Raw genomic sequence first — 19782 nt, 5'->3', positions numbered from 1 at the left:
GCCCGACTTAGACAGACAATTCCAGTATAAACTTTTCTCAACTTAGAGCTGAGTGATTGAAGCGACTACCAATGAGAGTGCAGCATACTGGATATTGTAAATAAATGAGAGGATTACCATTCATCAGTCAGGAGTAAACTGTCAGCTTCAAAGTGATGCACAACAAGTGAAACACTCCCTGTGTGGACAAGCCAGTTGTTAAGATTGACTTCCTTTGCCTTCAGGTGATGACAGCAGTAGAGCAGGACTACCGGCTGCCCCCACCCATGGACTGTCCCATGGTGCTGCACCAGCTGATGTTGGAGTGCTGGATGAAGGAGAGAAACCTGAGGCCCAAATTCTCCCGAATCGTCAGCACTTTGGACAAGCTGCTTCGCAACGCCGCAAGCCTCAAGGTGGTGACCAGCACCTACTCAGGGTGAGTCTACAGTTAGGTCCTTGATTTGTTGCAGTGCATATTAAGTTGCATATTAAGGCAAACAGTCAATTCATCTTGGTTTGATTTGTCCAAAGGTTTTTTTTTCAGAACTGTGCAGGTTGTTTTAGATTTTTCCCTTACAAAGTTTAATCTGGCCTTCTTGTTTCTTGTGTGTAACCAGTGGTTTGCACTTTGTGAATCCTCTATAGTGATTGAAAAAACTAGTTCAAGGTTGTTGTTTTTTTTTCCTTTTTTCTTTTTGATTTGTTTAGATGTTTTGAAGATGTTTCTGTTAACCATGTAAATAACTCTGCGATCATCCACTTTAGTTCACTTTTGGTCTTGCTGAGCTGACCAGTCTCTTCTTTTCTTTTTAAGAAAGTACCAGATTGTTTTTCAGTGAATTGATGGCTTCCCTCTCTTCCCTCTTAATGAACTTTGTTTATTATGTTTTCTTCATTTACCGTGAAATAACAAGGAGGGAACCGGTCTCACCCACCGGTCTCACCCGCCTATTAAAACTGTTTGCCAGTCAAACGTCCAATTAAAAATGTGGGGCTATGTATAAAAATGGCTGCAATTCCTGAACAGTTCATTCAAATATTTAGTAAAAACCTCTTGAATTAAATCTGAAACTTTGCTCTTCAAATCTAACTGTATATGCAGGATAAATTTAAAGTAGATGTCCATGTGACATGTCAGAGTCGGGCTGATTTCAGTATGGTTTTTCTGTCGGTTATAGGAAGACAAGTAAGTTCGGTTAAATTTTCTCTTCCATCCAGAGATGGTATAGATTGTTTCATCTTGTTCTCTCCATAAACTTCACAAGATGCTCAGTTGAACTTTCCCTCCTCCGAGGTAAACTTTTATTAAACTCTTAATAAACAGTCATGAGTCTCTACTTCTCACCTTCCGGTGTTACACTCTCCAGACTCCGGGTGGAACACACAGGTAAATGCAATTCCCATTGCTACATAGATCTGTTAGAATCCCAGACTTTGATTACCTTGTTGGAAGGCTGGAGGTTTCAGACACTTTCCCACCACCCAGCGAGCACTTTGAGACAGTTTTCTCTTTTTCTAGCTAAAGATCAATGTTGAAGTTGAAGTTAATGTTAAAGTAGATGAAGAGAAGTTGAAAAGTGGATGGAGAGTGTTGCTTTTAGAAAAGTGTTGCGTCTCAGTCCTTTGTGGAAAGAGCAAAGCGCTTCACTGTCACCACCTTGGCATGTTTGCTGCGAGATTTAGCAACTCTTCAGAGAAACTCGCTGAATTTACTTTTCTTGGTAGCTGCTACAGAAAAAATAAATAAAATATCAGTGGATTTCCATGCACAGGAAGTTCTAAACGAGTGTTTGGGGCTGCAAATTTAGAATCCAGCTCGTGTCCGTTTTGAGGATTCCTGGGTCACAGCAGCAGCAGCCAGAGTTTACAGTAAATGCAGAAGCATGGACTCTAATTAGAAATAATACCAGCTGTGTTGTGGCAGACTTGGCACCTGATGTATAACCGAGGCATAAAATGCTTTTGAGGTCTTTCTGCAATAAGAGCAGAAATAGTGCAAACACAAGGAAGCAGTGATGCAATTCCTTCTCTTTCACCTTGTGCGAAATTGTCCTCTGTATTGCATATGACGGCTGTGAAGTGCAGGATGAAGACTGGTGCAGGGACGAGCAGCGCCGCGCCTCTGGGTTGTGGGAATGAGATGTCACAGTAAAGAAAATTATGGCTGGCCTAAGGAAAGGCACAACAGGGTTCATGCTTGTTGGCTTCGGTTTTGTTTTATGCTTTTGGGGGACTTGGAGGATGCCTCTTTGAGCTGAAGGCCTTTGCGAGCAGACAGCGGACTCTGACATTTCCCGTGGACGTGTAAAGATTTCGCTTACTCGTAGGCGCCCGTCTTCGATTTCGAGCTTGTTCTCACTGTTGAATTTTAATGATTAGTACTTCTTTTAAGACGTACCAGATCCCTACATCTTAACCGATGCGTAACGAAACGAGCACACGTCCTCGAGCCCCTGCCTCTGACGTCGGCGATGGCACCCTGTTTCAGAGTCACATGAGGCAGAAATTGTACGCAGAGGATCCGGGTCTGATGCCAGCTTCTTGGCTCACAGTTTCACTCTAACACTGAGCCCCAAGGGCGATTCTTATGCCAGGATTTGGGCTCGGCGAAGCTAATTGTGTGTGGAAATGTAATGGCTGACCTCAGTTTAATTCCCCCTATACTTGGCTGGATGCTGGAATGTAGGTGATAGGACAGACAGCAGCCAGAGCTGCTGATGTGGAAAAGCAGGAGGTGATGAAGTGTGAGTAATAAGGGAGATTGAGGAGAAGCTAAAAGAGAGGAATGTGTTTAATTAGGTTGCTAATGAGCTTTTTAATGCATCAGGGGAGGGTGCACCCAATGCTGTGATGAGCAAATAGGAAGGCAATGGGTGTGTGTGTGTGTGTGTGTGTGTGTGTGTGTATGCATGTTGTGCTGTTGTTGTGTTCCGATGACATGCCAATGATTAATTTATGGCCTCATCTGTATGCAGCAGCTAGAGATAGATGGAGAAGGAGCAGGAGGAAGAGGAGGAGAGGGAACGGATCATGTTGTCAGAGCATGATTTAGAGAGCGTCTCCCGTGTTTGCGCGTGCGCGCGCGAGCCGTCGGAGCGCTCGCTGCTGCTCACCTGCCATTGGCTGCTCAGTGATGTCGGGGCAGATAACGGAGGGAGAGAGAGGATATGAGATGCGGCGCTATCTGTGGAGTATCTTGTGCCACGAGGGCCTTAAAAACAAGGACACTGGCCGAGGAACAAAGGACACTCGGAGGCTCGCGGGGCTTTTTCCAAGATAGCCGAGAAATGTGTTGAACTTTTATTAAAACTGGAAATGCGATGAATAGATTCAGGCTTGGCATTTGAGTTGGATGCTGTTTATAGCAGACGAATCTCCGGATCAGCAATTTTGAGCTCATTCTCCTGGCAATGTATTTTTTCATTGTCCATAACCAGGAGATTTAAGTGTATAGACTCTGCAGAATTTAGCTACGCTTGACACCAAGATGGATTAGGCCTTTATCCACCTTCAGCGAGAGCACTTAGTGGCGCGATAATGAGTTGCACCTTTTGTTTAAAGTGGCCGTGAACTTGGCGCTGACCTGTGTGGCTTTGTGTTGGCAGGGACCTGCTGCGGCTGGGAGGAACGCTGCCGGGACACAACAGGAAGAGTCCGGACAACAGTCAGGAAATCATTCGGCAACAGATGAGCCAAACTCTCCCGATCAGGGTGTGAGCTGGAAGGACTAGCTAAAAACTACCTAAAAACTCTTGAGACGAAGAGCTGATGTAAAATAAATTTAAAAAAAGAAGAAGTAGTAAATGAAAAGGATGGAAGCTCCGGCGACACAGCGAAAGAGGACCAATCTGGAGATTTCTTTCCCACTGGAGACTCAGTGTCTGTTTAAAGAGAACTCTCCATTCCAGTGTGTGTGTTCATTACTTGACACTTGTGGATTTGTGACTGTTGACATAAAGCCAGACTTCTTATTGCTCCCTCTCAGGTTGTGTTTGCATGTCTGCATGTGTTTTCTGCTGGTTGGGGAATCAGTCTTTTCCTTCTCTTCACCCTCCGACTGAGGACAGGGCGGGCAATTTCACGCAGATGATGCAACAGTGCCAAGATAAAGCAATCGTTTGCTTAAAACCAGCTCAAAGACAGCTGTGGACCATCTCTCCAATCAGCGATTCCTTTTCTTTTTAAAAGAAAAAAAACCCAACCAAATATGTTCATTCATTTTGCAAATTTTATTATTCTTATTTTTTTCTGTAAAACAAGAAAAAAAGAACTACACACTTTTCATCCGCTTCCTCTTAAAAACCGTCTTCCGTGTGTAACGGGAGACGTTACAAAACCTGTACAAAGCATCCGAGTCTTCACACCGTCTCTCTCTCGGTCCGAGGGGAGGCGTAGCTGACACTGTGCGGGACACGTCATGTGCATGCCAAAGTGGAAACGTCTTCACGAGAAAAGGATGAATAACGGTCCTCCTTAACTGTTGCTTTGTCGGCATCTTGCTGGATGGGCTTTAACGTCCACGTTTTTTCTTAATCTTGTTTGACTCACGGACGCATTGTTTTGAATGCTAACTTATTATCTGGCGAAGAGGTGATTCCTACCTGGACTTACCTTTTTTTTTTTTTTAATCACTTGTTTTCTGACATAAACAAAGCAGACAGACATGAATGGGTGAATTAGGAATCAATAGTTCTGCTCACACAGAGTACATTACCTTTAAACCCACTGAGCAGACATGTTCAAGGGCCTGTCTTTTCTTTTCTTTTTTTTTGGTTGTTGTTGGATTTGGGGATTTTCTTTTTTCCTCAAATTAAAAGCGCCTGTGGTAATGCTGTGTTGTACATTAAACTCTGGTGTTGCAGGTCAGTGTGAATCTAAAAGGTCGTTATCCAGATGATAGCTTGGTGACCTTAATAGCGACCAGACCTACAAACACGGATGTAAAATCAACCGCTCGCTGGTTCATCTCTCCTCACGTGTTTTCTCCAGCACGCCGGCTCTCAGCGCAGTTTCCTATTAAAACGACTGCCTGTATATAACACTATATTTGTATTAGACCAACCTGCTCGGCATTTACAACTATCTGACCTGACTTTGGCCTCTCTATGACCCTCGTTTATATGCTTGTTTGTTTAATGTTGAGGAGCAGACAAATAGAGGAAAATTACAGTTAAATGGTCATTAAATATCTGAAACTATATGTCACGCTGAAAGAAAATGTGTCTGTTAGGGCAGACTCTTTTTTTTTTTTTCCTGTGCAAGTAAAGGTGTATTAGATTGTAAAGAAGAAAAAAATTTGCCAGAAAAACTAGAACAAAAATAAGCATTTCTCTTTCAGTATTTTTACGATAATCATATGCAAATAAATTATTAAATGGATCTCTGGTATTCTCTTTGATTTCTCCGTGGGTTCACTAGGCCGAAGTTCCCGGCCTCCTCTCATCCAGCCGTGGGATGAAACTAAGCGAGAAGCGAGCGTGTTTTACCTCCTCGGTCGGAATATCACAGCGGCTTTGGATGAACTCATTAAGATTTAAGATTAATCAAAGCCCCGTCCGCACAGCTCGCCAATTAGCGAGACCACAGGACTATTCTGGGGATTTTGCAGTCTCTGTTGCTGCTGGAGAGGCTTCAAGGAGGCAAAGTTAATCTGGCTTCACACCAAATGTCAGCGTTATTTGGCTTTAATCTGTCTGCCAGGACACAAACCAGGTCCCTGCGTACTGCCGCGGTTGAGTGAAGCTGTCACCCACTGTTTTTATTGACTGAGAGGAAGCTCGACTGTCGGGGGGTTCATACTTAACCATCTCTGACTCACAGCTCAGGCTGCTGCTGTATGATCAGCCACCAAAGGGAAGACTGCTGCCGTGTTCTCCACATGTTCTCTAATCATCTCTGCAGCTCCCACAGGATGTGCACACAGCAGTCAACACACAGCCCCGTGGCATTTATCAAGTGTGTCAGATTCTCAGGTAGATAAGGTAGATAGATGCTTTGTGGTGGGGTTTTTATGGATACATCAAAAAAGGAAAACAAAGAAATAGAAATGCCCGACCTTGGGGAGCAGTGTTCTGCACATGGGCCTGCAGAGGAGGAAGTCTGTCGGGGGGAAGCTGCATTTGGGGGGGGGCCTTGCTTTTAATCACGGTCTCTTGGTTTTCACCGCTACATCTGAGATCTGACACGGTGTCAAAAGTGAGAATTTGCATCCTGTTTATCATCAAAACCTTTGAAGCGTTTCCAGTTTTTGCAGGCCGCTTCAGCCTGCTGCTCACTATAAACCAGCCTTCACGTCCCTTCCAATCACAGCAGAGCTGCTGCGGGGCCCTGATAGACGACGCAGGACGGCAGCAAACCTAAAGGAAAATATCTGGATTTGTTGTACCATCAGCTGAAACGCTTCCTCACAGCGATTTTAATGAGCGTGCTCCGTGGAGGGGAGGGGGGGGGGAGCCGAGGAAGCGGTGGCAGGATGACAGGCAGGTTTTTATTTCGCAGGCTGCTCGCTGCTCATCACTAACCCCGACCGTCTGCGGTTCAACATCAAATCGCTGCGTCGCCGCAGCGATCCCAACGATTACTGAAAGATTAACACCAGCCCAGCCGTTATACTGGATGTATATAATCACACGAGAACACCAGCCAAGACAGGACCCACAGAAGACATGAAAATAACACACACACACACAAACACACAGGCTCACTACAAACACGCCCGCGTCGCTCACGCTCAGATCTGCTGGATTGGCAGCGATTAGTCAGATTTAGCTGCATCTACTGCTGTAGCCCTTTTGAATGCAGCAGTCAGTTCTCTTCCAAGCTCAAAGCACTCATTTGCCATCCTGTCCAAAGCAAGTTTAATGCCTCCAATTACAGGGGGTCTGCAAGCAGGCAGATTTGGAGCGAGGCGGCTTGGCAGGAGTGTTTGCTACGCATCAGGGCCTTTTAACAGAGCAGTGATTTGCTGTTGCTTGCTGCTGCTGCTGCTGCTGCTGCTGCTGCTGGTGAAGCCGCCTGCGCCGGCTCATCAATGGAAAACTACCCTCTTTATGGTGAAGCGCATGCAGCACTAAGCCAAAACTGTGAGGAGACACACACACGCACACTAAGGACAAAAAAAGAAGACGAAATCTCGGGCTTTTTAACGAGTTGTTGCTGGCTGTTTCTTCACACTCTCTGCGTGGAGGAATTTCTGCATCTCTGCACCGCAAGCACAAACGGAAATCAAAGTCTTTTCAGCAGCCATTTGGATGTAAAACGGGCTCTATTTTAATTGATACTGTACAGCAGAGTGTCAAGGGTGTAAAGCGAGCGAAATGAAGGAATGGGTGCAAGAGGATAAGATAGTTGGCGTAAGACTGACACGAAGCACGGGATGTGCTGCATTAATTATATATGATAGTCAAGGAAAAAAAGAACTTTTCATCTCCCCAAAATTTATATATATATATATATATTTTATACTAAAACTGGCTTTGATTTGATTTTTTCAAATTATATAGTTAAACGGATTAGCTATATCCTGTTTGTATGTACATATATATATCATGCAGTAGTAGATTTGACTAATCCATGTCCATATTATTAATGTGCACCACCATCTGCAATAAAAAATTTAAGGGGGCCTATTATGAAGAGCTTTACATGATTTACAGAGCAAAATCTCATATCTCTTATCTCACACTGAGTCTTGGTGACTTTCAGACTTGCCTCTGATTGACTGCTCCTAGTAAACAAAACAGAACTGGAGGTGGGCGGGGCTTCTGATATGACCATATAAGGGATATGTGCTCTTACTGACATCATACAGATCCAAAATTAGAAAAAAATGTCTGAGATGGCACAATTAGAGCTTTCATTCACAGCGATTACTTGTACACATGCTAAGATCATTATGTCAAGCTCTGGATATTTTTATCATGAACATCAACTATTCTAAGATTATAGCAGCCATGTGAAAAGGGAAGTTTTCACAGCAGCAGTTTTCTAAGCAGTCCTGTGAAAAATTGAGAACAAGCAAATAAAACAAGTTCTTTTTTGTATTACTTTCTTAGTGTCACACATCTTTGGAATTTGCATTTATTCATGCACTGCTCTCTTAAAGTCCCACTGCAGCATTTCAGACAGGTTAAAGTCTGGAGTTTGACTGGGCTGTTGCAGATTTGCTGCTGTGCTTGGGACTATTGTCCTGATGCATGACCCACTTGCAGTCAAGCTTTATCTGTCGAGCAGATGGCCTCACATACTTTGGTATTGAAGTTTCTCACGTTACGTCATGCGCTCGTTGCTCAAGAGTCATCACCCATACTAGACGTAATACAAGGACCGGTTGCTAGGGAAAAATATGTATTTCCCGACTTCCTGGCGGTGGTTTCTTGAGGTTTCTGACTGTCGGTGAGTGAAATTGGTTGCAAAAAAAGGTGCTGCACTAAAAACCTCCTGCTTATTGACTTGGTTGCTAGCAGTTTGCAATGGCTGCCTGTAATATCCCTGTAATTTGTCATGATTGTCTGCAAATGCTTGCTAACTACTAGCCGAGCAATAGCAAAGCTTGAAAAACCCCAACACAGACCAGAAATTGAGGAGGTTTGTCTTTAAAGTGTTTTAAAAATGTGTTGAAGGCAAATGGTCTCCACAGTTTCACTGCACCTCGAAGAGCAGCTGGATGTTTGTAGATAAGACTCACTACCATTCAAACTATGACCACAGCAATATGCTAGCAACTAAACCCAAGACAGATTTTACCACCCAGCTGGAGAATACATATTTTTTTCCCAGCAACATGTGGTTGCCAGATAGTCATGGACTGGTCACAAGGCCTGCGTGACAGAAGTTAGTCTCATGTGGTTAGCAGCCACGTGTCTGCAAAACATCAGCACAGAGGAGTGCATGCAATTGCTGCAAGGTGCCCATGTCCTGTGGCTGCAAGACAAACTCCATCACTCCTCCCCCACCGTGCATGATAGTTGGCATGAGACCATTGTGCTGATATGATGTGTTTGGCTTTCTCTAAATATGGTGCTATACATACAAATGGTGCTATGGTGCTATACATATCTCCACTTTGGTCTTCTCTGTCTGAAAGATATTCTTTCAGAAGTCTTGTGGGGGGGTTTTCAGATGTGACTTTGCAAACCTAAGCTGTGCTGCCATGTTCTTTTAGAGACAAGATGTTTTTTCCTGGCAGCCTTTTCAAACAAGCTGTACACATTCAGCGTTTTTCTAATTGTACTGTCATGAACTTTAACATTCAACATGCTAACTGAGGCCTGGAAAGTCTGAGATGTTACTCTGGGTTTTGCTGGGAATTTGCTGGGATATCTGCTCCGGCAAAGATTGTGACCTTACAAACCTGAATGCTCCAGACCACACAACTTTTGCTTTTATTGAGGTGTTCGCAGTAGCAGCACCTGGCTGCTACTTACCATCTTAATTCCTATGAAAGCAGTCGGGTGTAGTTAGTTTTTCACTTCATAGAGTCTTGTGAAGGACTTTCTTTTTCACTTGACTGTGTATGACAGAAAATAAGAAAAATCCTTAAAGGTCTGTTTGATAGCTGCAGTTATATTTTATTATTAAAATGAAAAAATGCCTCGGCAACACATTCCGTATTTCAACAGTATTACTAGGCATGAAATTTTCCGTACTGATAGACACTAATTCATCATTAAGAACCTTTAGAAAATGAACAGAATTTCCCAATCTGCCCACAATTTAACACTGAAATCTGAAACTCATTATAAAGCTATAAAGTTATGTGACATTCGTCTTCTTTTAATCCAAATTAATGGATTACGTTTAACATTTCTTGTAACCAGATTATTGTAATCTTGTTAAAGATAATCCCTCACCCTGGTCTTCAAGTAGCCCATTATATCTGAACATTTCTCCAAAGCAGCTGGCGCTAAATGCAACTGTAATCTGAGCTGCAGCCTCGCACCTAATGAAAAATATATGGGGAGCTGCAGAATATCTCATTACAGAAATATTCAATTTTCCCCTCAAATGATTTGTTCACATTTAATTAAAAAAGAGCTACACAGAAATTCTCACACGTACACACACATGCACATCTGGGATAGTAAATAATGCTTTCCAATTTCGCCTTTACCTCCCAGCACTTTCCCTATAAAAGCCCTCAGTGTTGCAGGGACGGGTGATTAGCATGACAGTGCATTTTGTGCACAGAAAGGCTTCCCCACCTCTGCCAGTCTCTGGCTCTATCTCTGCAGTGTGAGCCATTAAATGGCCTCTGAAGCCCCAGCTATTGATTAACGGGTGTCAGTACCCTGTTGGGTTTGAAGGACGGGATGCATGTGCATTAGAAAAGTGCCTGCTAGCTGCTAACCCCCCCTCCCATTCTCTCGCCACCTCCACAATCACCACCCCCGTTCCACTACTGTTGCTGCCAGGGCTGATGATCTCTGGGCCACAGCCGCCACAGTTTGAAGGGAATCAGAGCTGGCGAACGAGGTCAGGAGGAGGAAGGGAGCGAGGGAAGACTTAGGAGGGGAGGAAATGTAAAGGATGAGGAGGGATTGGGGATAAATCGCTGCAGTTTAAAGCTGCGCCGTATTAAACATTTTCAGACTCACGCTTATTCACTCTCTAGCAGAAAGTTGATTGTGTCTGTTACGTGTGACGCTTTATTCACCCTAGCTTGGCAGGAAAACTAGATACTTCAATTGCCACACAATATTCTGCATGCACAGTAAAAAAACGAGTGCATGCTGTTTTAAGTGCAGCTACATGTTGAAGTCAAGTATCTTTTCCATCTGGCAAGATAAACAAATAAGGCTCCTATTATGTTACTTATTTCTTCGTAAGCCCGGAAGGTTACCATTATGCGTGCACGTGCAGAGGAGGGATAGTGGACATACTGGGCAAAGGATGTTGAAGCTGCCGGGCATACTAGAAATTGGAAAGTAAAAGACAGAACCATGCTTTATCGTTTTTTAAAGGCTTTCAAAATAAATGTTAAATTACAGGTGACATATAGGTTCTAAAACCTAAAAATAACACAACTTTAACTGCGTTTAACTGTAAAAGTAAAGGTTCCTGTTACATTACATGAATAAAAATATAATCAGTAGATGTTTTATGACTTTTTGATATACTTTATATAAGACATTGACAATACATTGCCACTGTAATATAACCCACTTGGTTTTAGAGTCCACAAGCTAGCAGGCTAAAGTGATTCATCCACTCATAATGCAACACAATAACTGTTGTGTTCGCTTAACAACACTCCCTGCCCAGTATTATTGCAGCTCTCTTGGATTGGTTTCTTCCTGTTTAAAGAGAGTTTTTCCTTCCCACTGTTGCCAAGTGCTTTCTGATAAGGAGTAGTATCTGTGTTTTCTCTGTATAATTGTTGGGTCTTTACCTTACAATATAAAGCCTGTCGAAGTGACTGTTGTGAATTGGCGCTATATGAAATGAATTGAACTGAACAGCAAAGTCGTGCGGCTTCCCAAGTCCCAGCTTGATTGAGCATTCTAGCTAAAAGAAAATCTGACTTGGAACTCAAGATTTCCGACTTCCCACTTCAAAAGGAACGCGGCATGTTGACAATTTTAACCCTCCATTTTTTGGACTGGGCTGTAAACATGTTTTTTAATGCTGCTAACTTGTAAATGGGACTCACTTCTAGAGGAAGTGCAGCAAAACTCTGGGACTTAACTTTTTAGCTCCAGGCGTTGCTGCTTGGTTTTTATGCAGCGTTAGGCTAACTGAATACCAGCTCCCTCACAGGCCTACATGGATGACAAGCTTCTCCATCTAAGCACAAAAACAAATAACTGTATTTCCTAAATTGTTAGCTGCTATCTGTGATGGATAAGGATCTAACATTTAACAGCTCAGTTGTGTGTTTGACTGAGAGGCCGTGACTGCGCTGTCACGTTGCCATGAGATGAAACATCACAGGGAACACTGTAACAAATCTCCATTGTCCAGCATAAAGAAAACAAAAACACAAACAAAACCAAGCCCGATGCAGCATGTGAAAGACCACATCTGACTGCCAGGGCGTGTGTGTTTCAAAGCCCTGAAGCAGTGAGCTCTGTGTGAAAAGAGAGGCCAGCAGAGATCATTAGCATGCATGTGAATGGATGGAAAGAAAGAGAAGATTATGCATTTGTATGTTTGCCGATGAGATAGAGGGGTTTAGGTCCCTTAACCCAGTTTGAATCACAAATCCCCCACCAGGGGAGGAGAGGGGCTATGGATAGAGAGAGCAGGAAGAGACCGACTTTAGGCTTTTGAGTAAACGTAGAGGGGGTGTGCAGTGCTGTGGTCTCAGAGCAGATGTCCCAAATTGGCAAAGAAAAGAAAAGAAGACCAAAAGGGATTGGTGGTTCCCGAGCTTAACTCCTATCTCAGTGAATCTGCAAAGTGTCTGCGCGGAGCATCAGGGCGGATCGCATCACCAGGCTGCCAGTCAAAGTTTTGAGAGCTTGTTTTCAGAGCTGCTTTTGTTGTGGCCTGTGGGGCGTGTTAGCAACAAGGCCGAGAGTGAGAAGGCCGAGAGGCCGACTGGCTCCGGGGACTCTTCCCCCTACATGTGGACGACTTTACAGTTCGCTGCAAAGATGAGGAGAGACAAGGAGCAAAAACACTTCCTCGCAATCCGCGCAGAGAGCGGCGACGAGCCAGTGCGTCACACTGTCTCGTCCCGTTACCGGGGTCAGCGGTGCCGATGCTGACAGTGATGGGTGTCACTGCGGGTTTGTAATTAAATGGCAAGAGGCTGTTTGAAATTCAGTGCCATTTCTTTCTTCTTCTTTTTTTTTGCCTATATCACAAAGAGACACAAACACACACACACACAGGCTGATTCTTATCGCCCGAAACTACCTGTATATTCGAAATAAATGGCCTGCCAAGCAGTTGATGGGTTGGCTAGAAATCCCAAATGCTTATACTGCCTTGGCTGCTTTCAAGTAATCATCCCCATGGTAACACCTGACACCAGCTATTCATCATGCAGCCCATATAAACTCCAGCATATTCACAACAACAAGTCAGAGTCAACTTTTTATACCAGCCGCTGACAAGTAGCCACACAAAACATGTCAGCGCATGATGACGCGTTCAAAATCTAACGATCTGCCGCGCACGCGTGTCGCCTTGCATCATGCTCTTCCCTCAGCATTAATTGTCAGTTGTTAGAGCTAACGTGACAGGGGGAAAGTGAATTTGTTAAGATGGAGCTGACTCTCATGTGCCGCCACGGTTCACATCAGTCAGCGGGGGATACCGAGGAAGCAGGCCTTCATTTAGCATTTATACAAACAGAAATGGAAATTCTTTGGCTTTAAATTAAACAGGATGAGGATGCGCGCACGGCACAAATAGTCAGACTGTATGAAGATGTTATTTTTTTTCCCTCCCTCACTCTTGCTGTGCTTCTACCATCTGTCAGAGATATTGATGTTTCTCACAAAGGGCTAAGGGGTGCGGGATGAAGGAAAGGAGCGAGCGTGAGGAAATATTTGTGGGATGTAGACATACACATCTTCTCGTCACTCCTGGGGACAGATGTAGAGACCTGGAGGGTTTATGTCGACGCTGGACCGCGCTCAGTTTTAGTCAGCGGTGAATTGATCTGATACCCAGTAATTATACGTCCAGTTTTGCAGATACTTTCAACTAAAAGGCAGCTTATGTAGGGGAGAGCAGTGTGTCATGATTTATGAGATGACTTTGCAATTTCCACAATAATTACTTAATACGACATAAAACACCTTTCAGCTTTTCATGTATTTTGAAACATGGGTGTTATTAGAGACCTGGAGGGCAAAAATGTGCCTGTCTGTAAAGAATTTTGGGTCAACTTCTGTGGTTTGAAAGTGCTGTAGGCTATAAATTAAAATAGAGGTGACAGTCAACACAAAAGGGTTCAGACGTTTTTCATTATGCATGCTTGAGGTATATCGTTTCATTTCCAAAAAATAATTTATTTTAAAGGGTTCAGTGGGCTGTATGCTGAAGTTTGGAGGATAGAAACAAAGTATCGATCATATCGCCCTAGTAACAATCCGATATTAGTACCAGTGTCGGTATCGATCAGCCCTCCTCTAGTTCCTGCATAAGAGCAGAGGAGTTTGTGCAGACGTGTCTCCTTTCTGATGAACAGGAACAGCATATTGAAGCCGATACCAATACCAACGATGCATCGATACTATCCATACTTGGATCGATCCGCCCACCCCTCGTCATGGGTGTCGCGTGTTAATTTCCACTCCTCGTTAGCATTGCAAGCAGTGCGGTTTTAAGAAATATGCAATGCCTGCCTTCGGTCAACCACTTTGGTTCGGGCTGAAATATATAAACACTAAACATGTGGACAGGGGATCCAGCCGTTTCAGTCAACAAAGCCTCAGCTCACCCGCACTGCAGCATCCGCAAACACAGATTTTTCTCCATCCATGGCGGCACATAGATGCTCCTTGTGGTTCAGATCTCGTTTCTGGCCTAAATCCCATAGCTAAGGCTCGAATTTCTCTCGGAAGGGAAAATATTCTTTCAGCGTGTGGCTGCTATCCTTAAACACTTCAGAGTTTATGCTTCCATCTATAAATACAAGTTCACCTAAACCGCTGTAAGAAAAACAGCACCAGACTTTGTTGTTCCCACCTTCTTCCACCACTATACCCTTAGTGCAGGCTGGTTGGAGCTCGCGCTTCACAGAAACTTTCTGCCTACAGATCAGTCTAGGTGGGATTTGGTCTCATCTCAAAATAACTCATGTTCACATGCTGCTATTGTGCAGTTTTTGTGTTTTTGTGCTTATGAAATAGGCTTCCTTTGCTAATAGCTTTAACTGTCCATCTATGTTTTTTGGGGGGAGAAACAAATGATCTTATAGTGGAGAAATGGATGAGTTTCAGCTCTGTTTGATGCAGATATTCATGTTCCTCTAAGGGTGTTTTCACACCAGTCCCATTTAATCTGTTTAAGTCAAACTCTGGTTTGTTTTCCCCCTTGGTGCAGTTCATTTGTGCAGATGCTTGGACCAGAGGAAATGGACTATTGGTGTGAAAATACCCTAAAGGTGAGCTATCATTAATTGCTGGTTCAATCCCCGGCCTCTTTCACATACTGAAATGGAGGAGAATGACACTGAACCCAAAGTTGCTGCTTCTTTGCCGTGCCATTTCTGCCACCATTGTCATGAGAACATACACTGTATATAAAAGATGGGCATAATCACCACTGTCTGAAAGCAGACGTCACTGGCTTGAGACTCAGGCTCGGGGAGAATGTGCTCCGCGCAGAAAATCTATTTAATCGATTTAATATGAGGCAACAGTGTTTGAACAAGTACATGATGAAGTTATCTCTCAGCTCTCTGTTGTAGAGTTAACTAGCACATTAACACATCATCTAAATCAAGGATGGGTCATTAATTTTCCAAACGGGGCACAATTAGTGCCTGGCTGTGCTGTCTTCTGTTACCGGTAGCAGTTTATAAAGAGATTAAATTAATATTGAAGAAAGTTGAGTTCAGCTTATTGGTGCAGTTCTGGTTCAAACCAGTTCTAGTTTCTCACGTGGCCTCCTTGGTAAAATTAATTTCCCACCCTGCTCTGAGTCCAACATGTAAACACAATCATTTTGCACATGTTAGCATGGATGCTAATAATAGCATTAAATAGTAAACGGACTGAGTCTTATAGCGCTTTTCTACTCGACTACTACAGTACAGCTTCCCTCATTCACCCAGATGTACAAGCACTTTTTAACCATCTTCACCCTCCGATGGATGCACCAGAGTTCAACTTGGGGTCAGTATCTTGCCCAAGGATATTTGGCATGCAGACTGGAGCAGCCAGGGATCGAACTACCAACCTTCCCGCTCTGCCTCCTGAGCTGCAGCCACACATATTAGCAGTTCATCATCAGATGGCGAGTGCAAAGATCTGCGTGGACAGTTGCTTGCCTTCCAGTTTTTTGCGGCCGTGCAGACTCCTCCGCGAGGTCACATCATCAGGAGGGAACCAGGAGTGGGCGAACACACCACTTTCTCACTTTCCTCACTTCGGCTTTTTTTTTTGTTGTTGTTGTTTGTTTGTTTGGGCCAAATACAAGAAATAAAGCGGCTCTTCTTTCTCGTGCATGGATGTCGCCAACTGACCCGAGAAGCAGACAATGACAGCGGTGAGCAAGGTTGGCGGTTTTATTTACAAAAGCAGAAACTTTAGAAATCAAGGTAGAGGGAACGGAGCAGGAACTAAAATCTAGGCTGGTGGTCGGGGAGGGTCTGTGGAGATGGGAGAGACATGGTTATAGAGGGTGGATGGACAGGGGCCATATGGATAGGTGTGGGTTGAGTGGATGTCTTACTTGCAGTCCAGGGAAAGGTACTCGAGAGAGGGGTGGTCAGAGGGCAGGCTGTTATCCGGTGGTACCTTGGAATGAGCAGGCAGGTTATAATCCAGAGAGAGGTGTTTACCAGAGTGAGGTGGCTGGCTGGGTGGACGAGTGGAGTTGGATCCATCTCAGCATAGAAACCAGAAAAAACCCACAGCCCACCACAGCCTGCCTGGACCCTGACAAAATCCCTTGCTTGGACTTTTTCAGGTCTTTGTGACTGCGTCCATGTAATTGTTCCTTTATGCTGCAGACTCTTAGTATTGTGTAGCTAATAGATATTCATTGTTCAGTCAGTGAATATATAGACAAGCTTTAAATGTTATCATACTCTGGCTGATGATAAAGTACCTGCAAAAATGACTTTCCAGTCAATCTCAGCTAAACTTTAGTGTTAGTGCGCAGCAATTAGCAAGCAAGCCTTTAACTCAAAGAGCCCCACAGCCTCGTCAAGCTGCTAGCGTGGCTTCAAACTCTTTAGCCCTTTTTCCATCTGGATATATTTTTTTTTCCTTTTCATAGCCTGCAAAGTATTTTAAATAAATTATTTGGCACAAAAGAGAGCTTTCTTTGCACGGGGTTCGTCAGGCTGAAATTGTGGAGTTCATTGTTTTGGGTTTTTTTCCTTTTTTTTTTTTGCTCTAGCTTCAAAGAGCGGAGCAGAAGAAAGCCGGGCTTCTAACTGCTAGAGGTTCCCTATCTGTGGACTGCAGATAATGAGGTGGTTGGTATCTGTTAGCTTGAAGAGAGCAGCCTAGCCGGACCGGAGCATCTGTCCGCAGAGAATTGACTTCTCGTCCGGTCACAACGGTAGCGCGAGGTTTTGTTAGGTATATCCTGAATTCCTCCAGGTTTAATGTCTCCATCAAAAGGAGATCAAAAGGATGGGATTAGAGCTGCATAACAGAGGTAAGTGCGGAGAGGAGTCTTCACTAAACTCCGGCGCGCTTTTGATACCACTCATCCCTGCCAAAACCGTAGCCATGGCAACAGTGGAGAGGGAAAGTGTGCAGCATTGATAAGAGTGCGACAGGGGATGAAGGGGTTGACAGATCATTTTGGAGGAGTCTGACCCTTCCGCGGAAGGACCGTCGTCTTGTCTGGGAAATTAATACCATACGCAGATGGTGTGTAGAGATTGACAGTCTTGGACCCAGTTCTCTCTGTGAGAGCAATTTAACACATATCATACTACAAAGTGTTAACTTCAGACACTAGTGAGGGTATTTTCACACTGTAAATGCCTGTGACTGTGGGTCTCTTCTTCAAGTCCTTTAGGATTTATCTGCTGTGCCGAGCTTACTCTGCCTCTCATGGTTAGGAAAATATGCACATAACTCCGCTGCCATGCCTTTAGCTGGGCTTTAGCACGCTGCCACGGTAACGAACGTCACGCGGAAACGGATGTTCGGCTTCTAGTTTAAACGGGATCAGGTAAAGAGACAAATTAAACATCAACGCTTTTTCCTTTCACCTAATTTTTTTTCCTTTTAAACTTACTAAGTTTGAGTTTGTGTCAACAAGGCCGGTACATATATATGTGTATGTACCAGCTCTGGAAAACCGCGGGGAATTCTTCATTTCTTCTCTTCTTCTCTGAACACATGAAGACAGATAAAAAAGAAAAAACAAGAAGAAGAGAAAGAGCAATGTACAGTATAAGGGCCTCCAGCCTGCCTCAGGGGCAGCAAGCCGGATACAGCCTATGATTTGACAAACAACGTTTTTGCACCACTGATTCAGACGGAGTGTACTTAATTAGCAAAAATGGACACTAATTGAGCCCCAGCTGTATGTGTGGGGGGAGAAAAAGGAAAAAAAAAAAAGATGTGAATCTCTAAGCACACACCAACCCAAGAGCTCCAAGTCTCTCTGATCCTCTTCTCCCCCCCTGAGCTCCGTCTGTTCACTCACTGAGCGTAGCGGCTTGTTAGCACACTGGGAGATTTGTAAGGATAATGAAAAGTCGAGAGAAAAGCATGAAGAAGAGGGACTTCAGGATTTGTTCTTTGCTAAACAACACCTTGTCCTGCAAGTCTTGACGAAGCGCTAAAGAAAGAAAGAAAGAAAGAAAGCCTTCATTTTTCACTACCACTCTAGTGGATGATTTAATCCCAAATGTTTAGCCCTTTATATTGCAATAAAGCGTGGTATTGCATTGAGCATTTCATAACACGCGCAGAGATTGTTTTGCTGCATCATTTGCACAATTTTTTTTCCTCTGTGAAGGAGTGTCCGACTGTAAATGCGATTCCCGAATCTCAGCCAGACTGACTCGGGCGCTGCGGATAAATGAACGAGCACAACAAACTCAAAAGCAGACTTCACTAAAACATGTAAATGAGCTTTTCACTATGCTAATGAATATGTAAATTTCCCACCCTTAAAAAATAAACTATACAGCCAGAAGGCAAAGTGGAAAGAGTAAAATACAATAAATTTGTCCTTCTTCTTCTTGGGAATCCACAGGGGGAGTATTCATGTTTTTACACAAATCCCTGGAAATTATTTAAATCAGCTCCTGCTTCGCTCTAGCATGTAGTGCATGTTTGTTTTCACTTGACAGTGGGCTATACGTTTTAGGCTGGCAGATGTCGTCATGTTCACGCAGACTAATCATGATGATCTTTGCATTTGTGCCACAGCTGCTTGGTATTTTTCAGTCTTCTGTTTGTTGTGATCATGCACTACATAGCCTTATGTGTCCCTTTAGAGGCACAAACCAACAAGCAAATATATTATTACAGCATACACTTTGGACCAGGAAGAAAATACCAACAATACGACCTGTTCAAGATGTTTTGAGCCACCATTCATTTCTCCATATTTTCCTGCCAAGGAGCCAGACTTTCTTGTCTTGAGCAGTAGTTCTCCAGGATGCCTGAAGGTCTTTCAATGTTATTATTTGGACATTGGCTGCTTTTTCACTCATTTTCAGTGCACTCCTTCTGCCTGACCATGTTAAGAGGAATGTTTTGATATTTTTTAACCTATTTAACTCTGACCTATCACTCATCCAAGCATAAAAAGGCACCTAACTAAAAGTTTGAACCAGTTTTATGTACACACTTGGCAAAGAACCCGTTTTAAATGGTATCTTTAGGTGCTTTCTTAGCAGCCTGTTGTAAAAAGACATCATTTGTTCCCATTTGTTTTGTTGAATCTATGAGAAATGGCAAAGACAGCACAGTTTGACGGGCATAAAATGGCATTTTTGCACCAACAAGGTGATTCTCAAAGAGATGAAAACTCCTATACCTCTGCGTGGTGTGCAGTGTGTCCTAAAACAACATCTAGAGCTCATAAAAAGTCTCTGAAAGTCATAGTGGCTGTCAAGAAGATGTTCTTTAAGAAGGAAAGCAAAGAGAAAACGCTGAGGTATGCCAAATTACAGAAATAGTGGACTGCATTGTCAACATG

General features: G+C 43.6%; 1 protein-coding gene across 1 annotated transcript in view; it reads left to right on the top strand.

The window, feature by feature from the left end:
* ephb3a (eph receptor B3a) overlaps positions 1 to 4203 on the top strand; it is a 37253-nt gene extending 33050 nt beyond the window's left edge. Inside the window, exons 14-15 of the mRNA XM_005752486.2 lie at positions 225 to 418; positions 3588 to 4203. Coding sequence (XP_005752543.1) covers positions 225 to 418; positions 3588 to 3699 — 306 coding nt within the window. The 3' untranslated portion in view covers positions 3700 to 4203. The remainder of the gene's footprint in view (positions 1 to 224; positions 419 to 3587) is intronic.
* Positions 4204 to 19782: the final 15579 nt, after the last annotated feature.

The sequence above is a fragment of the Pundamilia nyererei genome, unplaced genomic scaffold (genome assembly GCF_000239375.1).
Source record: "Pundamilia nyererei isolate P.nyererei 1_Seehausen unplaced genomic scaffold, PunNye1.0 scaffold00362, whole genome shotgun sequence".
Lineage (NCBI taxonomy): Eukaryota > Metazoa > Chordata > Actinopteri > Cichliformes > Cichlidae > Pundamilia > Pundamilia nyererei.
The sequence above is the reverse complement of the archived record's forward strand: the minus strand, read 5'-3'. Positions and strand labels throughout refer to the sequence as shown.